Source organism: Streptopelia decaocto (assembly GCF_964273445.1).
Source record: "Streptopelia decaocto genome assembly, chromosome: 5".
NCBI classification, from domain to species: Eukaryota; Metazoa; Chordata; class Aves; order Columbiformes; family Columbidae; genus Streptopelia; species Streptopelia decaocto.
Window position 1 is genome coordinate 15,030,278 of NC_138659.1, and position 14,563 is coordinate 15,044,840.

The following is a 14,563-nucleotide window of genomic DNA, read 5'->3' on the forward strand; positions in this document are numbered from 1 at the left end:
ACTGGGACCCCAAGGTCACAGGCTGTTTCTTTCAGCCACTCCTTTCATGTACTCATGAGTTCACAAGCACTAGCAGAGTGAATTACGTCTCCTGTTTCCCTGCATCTGCCTCAGGAAAAGAAGTTGTGATCTGCTCTTCATACAAACTGCTGCTTACAGCGCAGCCACAGAGAATCTCTCTCAAATTGTATATGGAGCTCACAAACTAGTATTTAACAATCCTACAGATACAATGTGGAAAAAGACCTTTATTTCTTGTCTTGGTTCATGATCACTAGTTCTGCAGTTTGTTGTGTTAGTACTGAGTTTGAAAAAGTCTCAGTGCTTTCCTTCATATCCTGTTTAGGTTCAGGATGCTAAGTACTTTAATAGAGAAATATGACATCTCCAGTGAGGGGGAGATTATATCTCCAGGATACAGCTAGCTTGTTTTGTGTATATTCTGACTCAGTGGGATTGTTGCATAGAACTTCTCCCAAATTGACAGGTGAAGTCTGCTTAACTGCAGGTATAGTTCTGTGCTAATACAGCCAGATAGCTTCTGGGACAGTTCTGGGGAGCTTAGAAGTCATTAAGTTTATACAAGCAGGTTGTTAACCATCCCATATAGAATCATATAATCATTTTGGTTGTAAGAGGCCCTCAGGATCATCGAGTTCAACCATAACCTAACCTAACTCTAGCACTAAACCATGTCCCTAAGAACCTTGTCTTTTAAACCCCTCCAGGGATGGTGACTTTACCAGTTCCCTAGGCAGCCTGTTCCAATGCCTGACAAGGCATATTTTGCAAGTGTTTTTCTGGGATTCCTAAGATATTTGTATTCTAGTACAGCTGTTGGTTATGTAACCATTTCCCTTTGAACATACCAATTTAACAACTCTACAGAGATTTGTGTGTGTGTGGTTTTGTGATATTGGTAATAAAAATTATTATTCAGGTTGAAGAAGAAGGAGAATGAGAAAGATGATGAAAAAGAAGTGAAAGAAGATGACAGAGAAACAAGGGAGAAAAGGTGTTTCATATGTGGGGATGTGGGTCACGTTAGAAGAGATTGTCCTGAATTCAAACAAACCCGACAGAGAAATAACAGCGTGCCAGGTGAGTTAGTTTATGTGTTGTTAGTATAATTTGAAAGTTCTGAGATCCCTTCTCTGTAGGTTTCTATATAGACCTGGTAATTATGTCAAAAAAAATCTCCAACTAATGATTTCAGTTATTGCAAATACAGCTTTTAGTCTAAGTGTCACTTTTCTTCAAGTGGGGTAATGCCTCCTGAAGTACAGTCTTTGGATGGGTGGAAAAATGTACTCGGCAGTAAATATAGTGTACTTCAGGGTATTGCATTATTTGTCTTCCACACACAATGGGTGCATTTAGGAGTAGTAATCATAGTAACAATTGATTGCATTTCCTCTTCCAAATATTTGTCAAATGTTAGCTAACCCTCTGTCATCTATGAGAGGTAAGTAAATGCATTTTCACCAAAAGTCAGTGGTCTTAAAGTAACACTTCTAAAAGCATACAGATTCATTACGAATCTAGATCTAGCTTTCAAATTACTGTTAGTAATTAGAGACAAGTCTAATTGCAAATCCATTCAAATTAGGCCCTTAGGTGCCTGCAGTACTTGAAAAAGTAGGAAGAACAATCGTAAATGAACTTCAGAGAGGACCTTGTTGCTTTTCTGTATTCTGATATTCCTTACTCTTTTTTTTTTTTTTTCCTTCCTTCTTTGCCCAAAAGTTTCTGCTGTTGCTATTGCTATTTAAAATCCTGGTGCTTACAGCAACAGCGTGGAAACCTGTATAAAGCAGCGCTCCCACCTGTTAGCAAAGTGAGCTTTACTTGTGCTCAAATTTGTATTACTTGGAATTAGGTTTTGGGTTTAGCTGCCTCTAGCTATTAATGCTGGCTGTTGCCAGTAGAGGGAGAGTTTTCCACTAAAAGGAAAGCAGAGGGTAAATTGATTTACCTACTCTTTGTCACATGAGTTTTAAGGTATTGCTGACTCCCAGTTCTGGGTTAATTATTCTGTCATCTGTAACCCTGTGGTTTTTATTTACATTTTTGTTCCCTGATTAGGCACCCAGTTGGTCCGAAGCTTGGTAAATTCACAGCTAGTGGCTGTGAGTCAGCAGCAAGTGGAACGACCCTTGCGCACTAGACAGTCATCAGAATGTGTAAGTTCCGATTAGCTGTAGTATCAAAGTAAGCAAGATGTAGCAAACCAGTGATCCTGGCCCATGCTGGGAACAGGTTTGCACAGTTTTTTAACAGATTCTAGACTCTATAATGATGGCATTGCACTCTGCTGGTTACTTAAACTTTGATTTATAATATAGTGTCTCTTAGAGAGCTTTTATGGGCTTTCAGTATTGAAACTATATGGTCAAATTACATATGTGATAGCTTGCCATTCTGAAAGGCCAGCTTTGCTATCTTTGAGATTTAAGCTAGGATGCCTTCTGAAGTCTCGTGTTTGGTTATTCTTGCAATGTTCTGGAATTGCTAAGGGAAGTAAAGTATAGCTCATCATTAGCATCCTGGAGACTTAGGTTCAACTATTGTGATTCTCTGTGGTTTAAGAGAACTGTCTTAAGGGACTGTCACAAACAGGCAGGGAACACAGGTGGATCATAACTTCGGTTCAGATGTGATACGTAGGGCACAAGTCTACCAGAGCACTCTAGAAGCACAAATGGAACAATGGGGAAATTTTTGGTAGTTTTCTTTTAGAATTTGTTCAAGTCTCTAAAGGACTAGATAATATATGTTAAACCTGCTTCGAAGTGGAGGCGGATAGCAGGCAGTATTCGAGCAAATACAAATGTTGGTGTTTAATGTTTTTGGAATGCAGAATACAGCAGAAATTATTTTAAGCTATTAGTCTGAGAAACATGTGCCTGCTAATGAAGCTGGCAAGTAAGCAAACATGGTAATCAGGGCTGCTGATCACTAATGCTGTTTGTTCAGTTTACTAGTTTGGGTATAGAGTATTTCCTAACTGGTAAGCAAGCTCCCATGATAGAGACATTATGACATAGTTTTTACTATAATAACATGCTCTTAAGGAGGGGTGGTTACAGCCCTAATCAGCCTCGTATTTCTGCTTGGGAATTGAAGCTGGACATGCGGGTGCACACACAGTTGGGCACATCATGCACACTGGACCTGCAGCTTGTGCACATTCTGGTGTCATCGGGATGTCACAGACTCTGTGTGTGTGTGTGTTGCATGGTTGTCATTTGGCCAAGATTCCTTGGTGAATATGTGCTGGCCAGGGATTGAGAAGAATAGGAAGGGAGAATGTTAGCAGAGCAAGAGGGAGAGAAAAGGGAAAGCAGGAGTGTGGGAGCAGACCAAGAGGCTGGGGCATAACATTTCTCCTCTCCTGCTGCTGGCATGACCAGTGCATGCTTGTGGTGGTTCAGTGTTTGCAGGAAGGCTGCAGTCAGTGCATGTGCTCTATTTTTATAAGATTTAAGCTGTTAAACTAGTGGTTGTCTTTCAAATCCCAGGTTTTACCTTCTCATCCTGGTTTGATAACAGGGCATAGGAGGCAGTCATACAGAACAGTTGGAATAGCAGCAGGAACCAGTCCCAGCTTCTGGGCTTCAGCTTTTGCCCTGGCAGAGCCGCACAGCGTGCTGCTGTAAGGCATGCTCTGAAAGGCTGGCATGGGGAAATCCTGCACACCTCTGGGTGCTGAAGAAAAGTGACTGCCAATTTAAACAGACAGTCAAGCAGTCACGGGGAGTGACAAGCTGCAGAGACCTTTAACTTCAGCTGTTCGACAGCAGCTGAATTACTTGGAGCATAGCTGTCTGCTGTAGTCTGTGGAGGGAGACAAGCAGCTCCAGGGGAGATTGAAATGTGCGATTCAGATCATTATCTGTGGTTTAGGTAGCTGGCTGTCATTTGAATTTCTCTTTGGAGGCACCTTGTGCCATCGCTATCTTGTCTTAGTGCTTAAACCAGATTAGCTTAATCCAGACACTGTTTTTTGGCAGATAAAATTGGGAACTATTTTCCCAGCCATCCAGGTTCTTGAAGTGCTTCTCTGCTTAGTTGCAATACTTACTGAAATAGGCTCATGCTTGTCGCCAGTGAAAGGGAAAGCTTTGTAAAAGCTCTGCAAATAACTGCTATTTCTGTGCCTTTAGCCATGGCTTAACATCAGGATATGAGGGTTGGAACCAGGTTTCTGGAGTTTCAATTTCTTGTTTAACAGACTAAATGAAAAGTAAAGAAATATTAGGAGCATACTTTGGAATTACCTTAAAAAGTGTATGTAGTAATAATAACCACTCTATTTAGAAGTAAGGGAAGCAGTTAATGAGATTCTGGGCTGTAAATAAGTAGCATGGGGAAGACACTGATTAAAAATCAGAAACAGTTCTGTGAGGAGTCTAATGAAGAGCCTGGGGCTAATGCTTGCTCCGAATGATGTTTCTGATGGTGGGATGTGCCACATTGACAGACCTAATTATCTGGTGGTGAAAATCAGTGTCAGTCAAATTGTTCTTATTTAAACCACCAGGAACTTGGGCGCATTATTTGGGGTGTTGCTGGGAGTGCTTTGCCTAGTCTAATACAGTAGGTGCTTATTAAAGAAAATTACTATTAAATAGCTAGTGAACTAATCAGAAATACATACTTTTTTTTTTTCCCCTCCAGTCTGATTCGCATCAGTCATCTTACTCTCCACAACCTCAACAATTTACACAGAATTCCTCTCAGCCAGCCTCCATTAACCAGACTCAGCCACAACCAATATCCCAGTCTAAGCACGTTCCACAGCCACAGCAGGGTGCACAGCCACCCCATCAGGTCCAGCTGCCTTTGTTTAACTTTCCCCAATCTCCCCCAGGTCAGTATTCCACCTTGCATAACCTGGGACTACTTCAGATGCACCATCACCACCAAATTCAGCTTCCCAACACTTCTTGGCCTATACATGGGCCGGTTATTCACTCTGCAGCGGGTAACCCTCCTCATTCTACAAATGTTCCATTTTCTATGAGATCTGGCAGCAGCAGCACCACAAATAACCAGAGCAGTGTAAGCTTGAATGATCCCAGTATCATCTTTGCACAGCCTGCTGCCAGGCCCATGGGAATTCCCAGCACTTCTCATGAGGGACCCTGGCACAGCCCCGTGACTCCAAACTCGCTGGTGAACAATGGCACGGTGGGGAACTCAGGTAACTCTTCTCTGTTGTATCAAACCTCTCGCTCTTTGTGTTCAAATGTTAAGTGTTACAGGAACAGCTAACGCTTTCAACTTGTTTCGTATTAAAAATATGATGCTTTAGAAACTAATTTATCACCTTCTCTCTATTAATGTTTTAATAGGAAAAAAATTAGGTGAGTCGGATCATTGTAACTTTTAGGCATTGGTCCTGTCTGCCATTAATGGCTGTGCAACACATGAGAAATCATGCATTCAACTGAGAAATGTTCTAGTAATTGTTTGCATCTAAGCACATTGCTGTGAATATGCTTAAAAATACATTTTTCATTTATGTTGTTGTGTAGTTTTATTAGATGAATACTGAGACTGCAGCTGCAAACTTAGAGACTTGCAGAATTATGGTTGTGCAAATTTAATCTTGCCTCCTTACATTTAGTACAGTATGACGTGATCTTATGTGGTTTTTTTTCTTATAGTTTATCCTGACACATTTCACTTCCTTAATCTCAACATTGTTTTCTGAAAATACTTCATACAGATTTCCACTGCGACAAGTGGGCAACAGCCTTTTGCCTCATGCTGAAGCCAAGTACATTTGTATGTTTGAGGCTGAGAAAAACAGTATCAAGTAATTAAAGCCCATGCAGCTTTCTGTGCAACATAACATGTAGCAGCCCCTAAATTTTAACTGTGATCTTTTAAATCATTATAATGGTCTTTTGATTTATTCTGAGTAACTCCTCCTATGTTTAAAAAAAAATATATCCATCATACAATATACTGATGGAGATGTTCATCACAAGATGGAAATTTTGGATCTTCTTCACAGTCTTTTTCTGCACTAATAAGGTGGTTGACAGCAACAGATTTTCAGCTGAGCCGACAGTGTTGAATGGGGTATAATTCACCAGTGAGTTTCAGATATTTGTTGAGATGCTGGAGGTGCATGTTTTTCTCTTCAGAGCTTGGTGGGGGGACTTTTTCCCCATGCAGCTCCTTCCAATCCAAGTCTCCTTACCCAGGTAGTTGCCTTCTCTCAGACAAGATCCCCAAATCCTAGTTTCTGCTCTGTTCTCTCTTAACGAGTCCAGTTTCTCATCATGTAGTCAGTCAGTCCCTGTCTTCAGTCTTTTCCCTTTTGCTCTATGTCAAGTTTCTTCCACTCTCATTGTGCCTGCACAGGTGACTTCCCAGGTTTTTTGCGCTGTCAGTCACAGTATCTTTTTTCCCTTCCCTCAACCTCCACGTATTTCCAGTTTCATCACTCTCCTTTTCCTAGTTCCCAGTCCTAGTATTTTTCCTCTTCGTATTTTAATCAGTTTTGTTTCCTTTTTGGCTTTGATGCCATGAAGGTGGGGTCACTGGGTTGGGCGCACAGCAGCAATGAGCTGTCCACTCTCTTACTTGCTCATGACAATTTGGGAACAGTAAGTTTGTGGAAACCTTGTCTTTGCTCACATAACCTTGAGTTGGAAGGAGCAATTTTACTTTCTTTTCAGTAGACAGTTGATCAGAAGTAGGATTGTTAGCAGTTTCAGACAGACGACCTTTTTCATGCTGCTTACGGCACCGTGCTTTATGTTTTATTGTGTAAAAGTTACTGTTATTTTTAAATGTGTAGCTTACTTTTATTTAATGAAATTCTGTCTGCATTTTTTTTATTATGAGCCTGAAGGGGAACTGATATATTGAGAAGGATAGTTACTTAAATTTCTTTATTTGTAAATGTACATTGTTCAACTTTTTAAATTAGCAGGCATTGCTGTGTCGTACAAAATTTGGAGCTACGGAAAAAAGAGCAGAATTAGTAATACATTATTTCACATCACCTGTTGTGTGTCCTGCCTCCTTGGATGCGTGATTTCTCATCCTTAGTGCTGCAGTAATACTGAATTTGTAAATGCCATAGCTTACAATTCATGTATTTATTTCAGAATAGTTTTTATTTTTGTCTCTAAACATCAATTTTATGTTGGTCTGATGATCTATGTATCAAGCTTCTTAAGCATACAGGTATAAGTGGAATTCCACTGTACATCTTTTGAGAATTATTTCTTGCTGTAGGATAATAGCTTTCACATCACAGCTGTGTCAGTGATAGTGAATATCTGTGTGGGATCAGGTATTAGTAACATTGCCCAGACCTTGTATTTTTCATCATGAGAATGATGTAGGAATAGTGAAATTGTAGGTCTTGATTTTCGTACTGATTCGTCCTCTGTCTTCCCCCCCAGTAAACTCTATTATAGTGAATAATGAAGTAATTTAGGTTGTAATTTTTGCTGATGTATATTAAAAAAAAAAAAAAAAGAGTAGCACATCAGACTAATTGCATTAAGTCCCCTGCAAACTGTTATTTAAGATGTAAATTGTATTTGTGACTTACTGTTTAATTATTTCAACTTGCAATGTGCTTTTCCCTTTCAATTGAAAAATAGATCAGGGTTTCCAAGGACAGTTTGGTAAAATGAATCCTCCTTCTGTCCCTTGGGACCATGGGACCCCTCCTACCCATTTTCCTCTCCTCCGAGGAGCGTGGCCTTACAATATGCCTCAGAACTACATGCAGCAGGGAAATGCCAGCTACCCACCGAACAAACCTTTCTACCCTCAAGGTACTAGAACTAGTATGTGAATCAACAGCTCATGCAACATGTTTCTTTACTGTCTCAAAGGCTTTAAAAGCCAAGGAATCACGTTTCACTTGCTGCTAGGCTCCCTGGAATCATAATTGAACCCAAGAGTCAAATCAACGCTTCAGCTTCCTCTATGGATGGATGAAAATCTGTGTGGGAGGGAAGGGGTTAAATCAAATTCTGAAATCTGAGCCAATTTGCAGTCTGTTGCACTTCCAGCCTCTTTCTCCTTCCCTGCTGCTCTCAGTGTAAAGCCATCTCGGCTTCAGTTGAGGTTGAGATGATTTGCCCACGAGCGTGTTAAGAATATGAAGAAATCTTTTACCTAATTCATTTTATTTGGCTTTTGTACCTTGTATTGTGGAATGGCTCACAAAGATAAAAACTTGCAAGACCATGGAATAGTTGAGGTTAGAAGGGGCCTCTGTAGGTTACCTAGTCCACCCCTTCTGCAGTCAAAGCAGCACTAATTTCACAGTTAGGTCGGGTTCAGTTATTCAGGGTACCTCGGAGGACTGACTTTATCTCACCTCTTTGTGCTGCTACTGGATGATAAAGTGCTCAGCACCTGGCAGGACTGGGAAGGGCTGTAGGAAAAAGGCATTTGGCTCCAGTGAGAGTGAAACTGTGCCCAGATTTTACTTGGAGGCTTTGCAATCACCGTGCTGCTGGGTCACCTACTGTAAAGTGAGAAATACCAGCACCCGATATGTTTTTCAAAATCTAATCTATTGGCTGTAGTGAGGTTTTCAAGTGACACCTGTATTTAAAAATCCTGAAAGTATTTTTGTAAAATAACTCAAGTAATGCAACAAAATGTCTTGATTCTGAGGAAGTTTTGAAAATAGGATTGAAGTAACACTGCATTGTCCCATTCAGTGGGTTAGCTGTACAGATAGCATTTGTGTCAGCCTAGTAAAAATGGCTTTATTTCTAAGTAAGATTAATACATTGACTATAGCCAAGTACTGTTAAATGTATTTAATTTGCTGAAGTAATTGTAATCCATTTTCTTCCAGCTGGTCCACTGATGCAGAGTAACCAGAGGTTCTCGCTTCTGTCTCAAGGACACCCACACTTGAATCTGAATTACATTCAACAGAAAAAGTGAAATTTAATGGGATTGTGGGTGGGTGGGGGGAGGGGAGGAAAAAAATTCAGGTTCTGATTTAAAATCTTAATGCAACGTGTTTAGATACAAGATTATTTAAGACTTTTTAAACTGTATCATTTGTACATAGATATGAACTATAGTTTTTACTAGTATCACAAAACTGAGTGATACAAATTTCATCTATTTTATTACCCTATTTTTAAGGGGAATTGTGTTTTGTTTTATCTTTATAAACTGTAAAGAGAGAGAATTTTTAAAATTAAGTTCTTTATTTTCTATTAGCTGTATTCATACTTTGGTTGCTTCAGACTTTATATATATTGTTCTAAAAAAAAAAAAAAAAAATTAGAAGGGGATTTCATGTGTTGAAGGATTTGTCACTTCTATTCTTTACAGAACTATGTAGTGCCAAAAAACTTTTTAAAAGAAAAATAAAACTGCAAAAAAAGGACATTAAGACTTTTTTCCTCTTCCCTATTTGTATGCATGCTTGCATTTAATTGTAATTAGAAAAACCAGAATAGATAAAAGATGAGCGGTTTGAATGAGGCATACAATCAGTGTGCCTGTTTTTCCCCATGCTGGTGTCATTGCATGTGTGGTTCACGGGCAACGTGTCTTTCTTTTAAAATACTTAAGGGAAGAGCACACCTGCTTTTTCTGTTTATAAACTTTGCAAAATAATATGAAAATACTCTAGAAAATCAGGCTCTAATATTGAGTAATTCTAGAGATCACCTTCCATAAATTCACTTGGCATACTACTTTTTGTGTTAACACTCCTTGGGCAATGTATGAAAATCTTTAAGCTGTAAACGCTGTGTTCAGGAGACAAAACTGTGAGTCCGTGCTCCTGAAGCAAGACTATGAACAAAGGGCTGGTACACAAAGGGTTTAACACAACTGATTTCCTGTGATATGTAATTAAAGGTACTAAGGTGAGAACTGTAACTTGAGTAAGAGCTTAAATATTCTGAATTTGAAAAACACTGTTTTCTGGTAACAGCATCAGAAGCATATCATTAGACTTAAGGAACCAGTAACAGCTGGGTGTTGGAGAGGGGGTTTAAATGTAAGCTCTTGTTTTCAGTAAACACCCTGGATTGTGACAGTCTGTCTTCCTTTCCTGTACTGGAGGTTTGAGGCTGGTAGCTCTTTACTTTTTATAACTCAAACATATTCTCTCTTTGGCAAATAGATGGAGTGGCTGTTTGTCAAAACAACACCCTGATTTGAGAATTAAGCCAGCTTCAACTAGAAGTCTAAACTAAGTATTAGGAAAGAAACAGCAAGGAGCCTCTAGAGACAAAACCCCCATTTTTTTTTTATTGCTCTTCACTAGTTTTTACAGGCCTTGAGAAAAACAATTTAAAAAACAATCCTCAAATTCTATCACAAGGATGAGTAACCAACTACATAAAAAAGTATCCTTAGCTTTCTTTTAATTAAAAAAAAAAACCCAAACAGCAACCAACACTTGTACAAGAAGAGAAGGATTAAATGGGCTGCTACAGCAGCCAGCACGTATCCAGCTGTCCCGTAAAGCAAAGAGGACAGTACTGGGCTGCAGTTCAAGGTCCCCAAACTGTGTGCTGGATTTGTTATTCATTCCCTCGCCGACTCTTCTTGTGACTTTTCTTAGATCTGAAACAAACAAACAAAGCCATATGACACAGGACTAGTAACTGTTTTAAAAGACCAATGTAATTCGTAGCAGTAAATGGTGCTTTCTGTGGTGAACTACGGACAGTGTGACGTGACTTTACTACACTGAGGGAGGCACCGTATGAAATATTTCCAACCTTGTAACACGACCTTCAACCCCCAAGATTCAGTGACAAGTAGGAGCTCCTACAAGGACAGACACCCTTAAAAACATGCCAGGGCTTTACCTTTCAGGTGATTTGGAATGACTTCTGTGTCTGTGACTACGATGATGCCCTAGGACGTAAAAAAGTAACTGTTACTTCCATAGACCCTGGAATTCTTTTTTGATTTGCTAATACAGTCTGCTTCCAGTGATCAAGTGTCCTAGATAAGGCCAGAACCACCCTCACCTTAATTAGGCACTCAAATTAACCTCCTGGCAAATAAGTGAAAAACAGACTCAAGGCAATTTTGCAGGTATTAACAAAGCTTTCCAGCTGTGCTTTCATATATAACTAGCAGTTTTATAAACCAGATTAAGCACCTTTGCTACCTTATTGATATAATGACACAGATTTTTCTTGCAGTGGATGTTCTGCTGACAAAGACTTGCCAGAATTAAACTGAAAATGACACAAATACCTGGAGATTTAGATCTTGATCTGTGGCGCCTCTCCCTGGATCTGCTCCGGTGTCGTCTTGGGCTTTTGCTGCGATGCCTCTCCCGGCGCGGTGATGGACTGAGAGAAAGGAAGCTTTTAAGATAGTCATACTAAAAATGCACACGTTTAAAAATTAAATAGAATAAAAGACTACCTTCTTCTCTTTGGAGAGCGGCTTCGCCTGTAATTGGGGGAAAAAAAAAAGTCACTAAAAAGCACTAGCAGAACCAACCCGTATACTAAAGGAATAGATAGGGAGGTGCAAGAGATTCTGACTGAATAGTCATCTTCACGTCTATGCCTTGCTGCAGCCATCTGCAGCAACTAAACTAAAAATATTGCCCAAAAAGAGCCACGCCTCACCTTCTCGGAGACCTGCTTCGGCTCCGCCTGTACCGCACAACCGGAGATCTGCGAGGTTTATCAAGGTCTCTGTAGCCTCTTCTGCGGTGGTCAGGAGAGGGTGCTCGCTCCAGCTGGAAACAACAGCAGGGAGGGAGGAAAGGTTCTGTAAGTCTTGTTTTGAAAAGGTTTTTATCTCTCACTAAGGATTCTGAACAATTAATATAAATTATGAAAGTCATGCCATCAAGCTTTCCCATCCTCAAATATTTAATATTCAGAAGTGAGTAGTACTGCCTAAGTTTGCCAACTGGAAATTAAAATGGCCAGCTCCCATACTGTTGATTCTTGAGTACAAAATTGACTGTGATGGTCACCATAACCTTCATCATCACCTTTAGTTCTCTCAGTTATACATGTATGGGAAACAATTTATCTGAGACATGTTTAACACAGACACATCCAGATTTATGAATTTCAGGAGACTGAAAAGCTGACAAACACAGAGCGCTTGAGAACCACTTCAGGGTCTGACCAGTTCTCACCAGCAGCTTCTATGAAAATATGTGAAGTGGGGAGACAGGAGTTGCAAGCAGCCTCGTGGGGCCTCCCCTCAAATATTTCTCACAGGCCATGAAGTGTTCTGTGGTGGTTCATCACCAGCTTTAACTATGAATTTGCAAAATAGTTCACCAACCTTTTCATCTTCCTCCTCCTCTTCCTCACTAGATTCTACATCATCCATGTCTTCTTCCAAAGCACTGACACGAGGCTCAAGTTGCTCAGCTTCTTCCAGAACATACCGTTTCTAGGAGAAATTTTCACTTATCTTATGTAACCTTGTTCTTAAGAACAAGCAGCTTAGGAGGCATTTCGTGTGCCAGAGGGGCAGGTATCACAGCTTTATGCAACAAGCCAGCAGCTGATACAACTAGTGAATTTGATGCAGTTCAGAATTCAATAACCATCTACTTCTCCAAACCTGTAATCGAGGCAGAATGATATCGCAAACACGTTCCTCATGGAGTAGTTCATCAATGAATTCATCCACGTGCATCAGCTCAAATTCTGGGTGGGGGGAAGAAACAGCGTTTAAAAGACAAAGACTATTAACACTAGTGGCTAAAGATTAAACCCTTCAGACAATTTATGTCAAGTGGGCTGTACAAACAACAGACCTAAAATCATTCTCAGGGATAAGAAAAATCATTAGGCACATCCTGCATAAAGAGGGAATAAAGAGGCTAGGATTAGTAGAATTACCGTGCTTAAACCAGTGCTCGAATAGTGTTTCTTTGGTATTTGTGGAACTGAGTTTCAGTGCCCAACAGAAAACATAAGCACTTGTGGACAGCAAAATAAACAACATAGTTCTCATTTGTAAAAGCATGACCAGCAAGACTATCCAAAGGATGAATTAATAAAAGTAAGGTTTAAAAAAAGATTGCTATGCCACAATTTTTTAAGCTTATATTACTAAACAAAATTATCATTTTATCTAGAATAATAAAGCTTTTAACAAAAGATATCAATGAGGTACTAAGAAACCACAACTAAGAGCGCTTACCCCCATTTCTGTTCTGACTTTTTATTTTCCGATAGTCATTGTACAGCGGTTCAAGATACTTGTAGCAGTCAATGGCAGTGCCTGTCAATCTCATGTACAATGCACCAAGCATTCGGACATACCTGCAAAGCAAACCATTTCACGTATCTGAGCTTTTTCCATAGTTAGTAGTTTAGAAAGGAGTTCTTTCCGTAAGTTTCTGAGGAAAATCAGTACACTAAAATGAATAACCGACCATTTAGACTTCAGGATTTCTTCTTCAAGTACTTAAGTATATATACATACTCAAGTACAGAAAGAGCACAGGGTGCAGGGTGAGCGGCTCCAACTGCCCCAGTGAGGAGGCGAGTTGCTTCTGAAAGCAACAGGACAGGCAGAGAGAGTTGGGGTGTTCAGCCTGGAGAATAGAAGGCTCTTGGGAGACCTTATTGTGGCCCTGCAGTACCTAAAAGGGGCCTACAAGAAAGATGGAGACAGACTTTTTTGCAGGGCCTGTTACAACAGGACAAGGGGTGATGGTTTTAAACTAAAGGAGGGGAGACAGGCTGGACATGAGGAAAAGATTTTTTACACTGGCCCAGGTTGCCCAGAGAGGTGGTGGATGCCCCATCCCTGGAGACATCCCAGGCCAGGCTGGACAGGGCTCTGAGCAACCTGAGCTGGTGAAGATGTCCCTGCTCATGGCAGGGGTGGCACTGGATGAGCTTGTAAGGTCCCTTCCAACCCAAACCGTTCCGTGATTCTCTGACACAGACGAGCTTTCTGGCAAGAAGAGTCTCCTAGGGCCCGCTAAAAGCTGAACCCTGTGCTGAGGCTCCCCTGGCTTTTCTGGACACCCACATTTCAATCAGTACAGCAACCAAAAGAGGTGGAAACCAAGCACATGCACCACGGACTCACTTGAAGTCCTCGTTCTTGATGAACTCCACGATGATGTCCTTCTCGGGCTGGATCTGCAGCATCTTCAGCGTCAGGCACAAGAACGGCGTCGGCTTAATGTTCCCCCCGTAGACGCCCCCCACGTACTTCAGCTCCATGGCCTTGTCCACCACCAGCTCGGCTGCGAGAGGGACGAGCCGTCAGCGCGGGCTTCCTCGGCCCCCCCCGCCGCCCGCCCTGCCGTACCCGTCAGGCCGAAGCACTCCTCCTTCCAGTACTTGGACTCGTAGATACGGGTGCGAATGATCTTCTCCACCAGGTACTGCGGGTTGGTGCCGTGGATGCTGTGCGCGTCCTTCACCGTCCGGTTCGCCATGGCGGCGGCCGCCGAATCCCCTCAGCTCCACAGTAGCAGCCGCCCTGCTCCCCTTCCCTGAGGGAGGCCGAAGCGCCTTCCGCTTCCGGGGCGCGGCCGCCATCTTGTCTCTGGGCTTTTACACCCCTTCCGCCTACGACTTCG

At 41.2% G+C, this 14,563-nt stretch overlaps 2 protein-coding genes across 6 annotated transcripts in view; one reads left to right on the forward strand and one right to left on the reverse strand.

Moving 5' to 3' along the window:
* TUT4 (terminal uridylyl transferase 4) overlaps positions 1 to 11,319 on the forward strand; it is a 50,191-nt gene extending 38,872 nt beyond the window's left edge. For 2 of the 5 annotated variants that reach the window (XM_082053917.1, XM_082053918.1), the window contains exons 26-31: positions 941 to 1,101; positions 2,086 to 2,183; positions 4,681 to 5,206; positions 7,635 to 7,811; positions 8,852 to 8,939; positions 11,181 to 11,319. In XM_082053917.1, coding sequence (XP_081910043.1) covers positions 941 to 1,101; positions 2,086 to 2,183; positions 4,681 to 5,206; positions 7,635 to 7,811; positions 8,852 to 8,939; positions 11,181 to 11,220 — 1,090 coding nt within the window. In that variant the 3' untranslated portion in view covers positions 11,221 to 11,319. Of the gene's footprint in view, positions 1 to 940; positions 1,102 to 2,085; positions 2,184 to 4,680; positions 5,207 to 7,634; positions 7,812 to 8,851; positions 9,398 to 11,180 lie in introns of those variants that run through there. The other 3 variants (XM_082053920.1, XM_082053919.1, XM_082053921.1) reach the window with 3 other exon arrangements.
* On the reverse strand, positions 10,247 to 14,499 carry PRPF38A (pre-mRNA processing factor 38A). The gene is made up of 10 exons (XM_082053924.1): positions 14,290 to 14,499; positions 14,065 to 14,224; positions 13,165 to 13,286; positions 12,580 to 12,665; positions 12,295 to 12,405; positions 11,619 to 11,731; positions 11,410 to 11,436; positions 11,236 to 11,333; positions 10,839 to 10,887; positions 10,247 to 10,590 (listed from the first exon to the last, which is right to left on the reverse strand). Exons 1-10 carry the CDS (start codon positions 14,417 to 14,419, stop codon positions 10,548 to 10,550), a joined length of 939 nt encoding a protein of 312 aa, XP_081910050.1. The 5' UTR covers positions 14,420 to 14,499; the 3' UTR covers positions 10,247 to 10,547.
* Between the last annotated feature and the right edge of the window lie 64 nt (positions 14,500 to 14,563).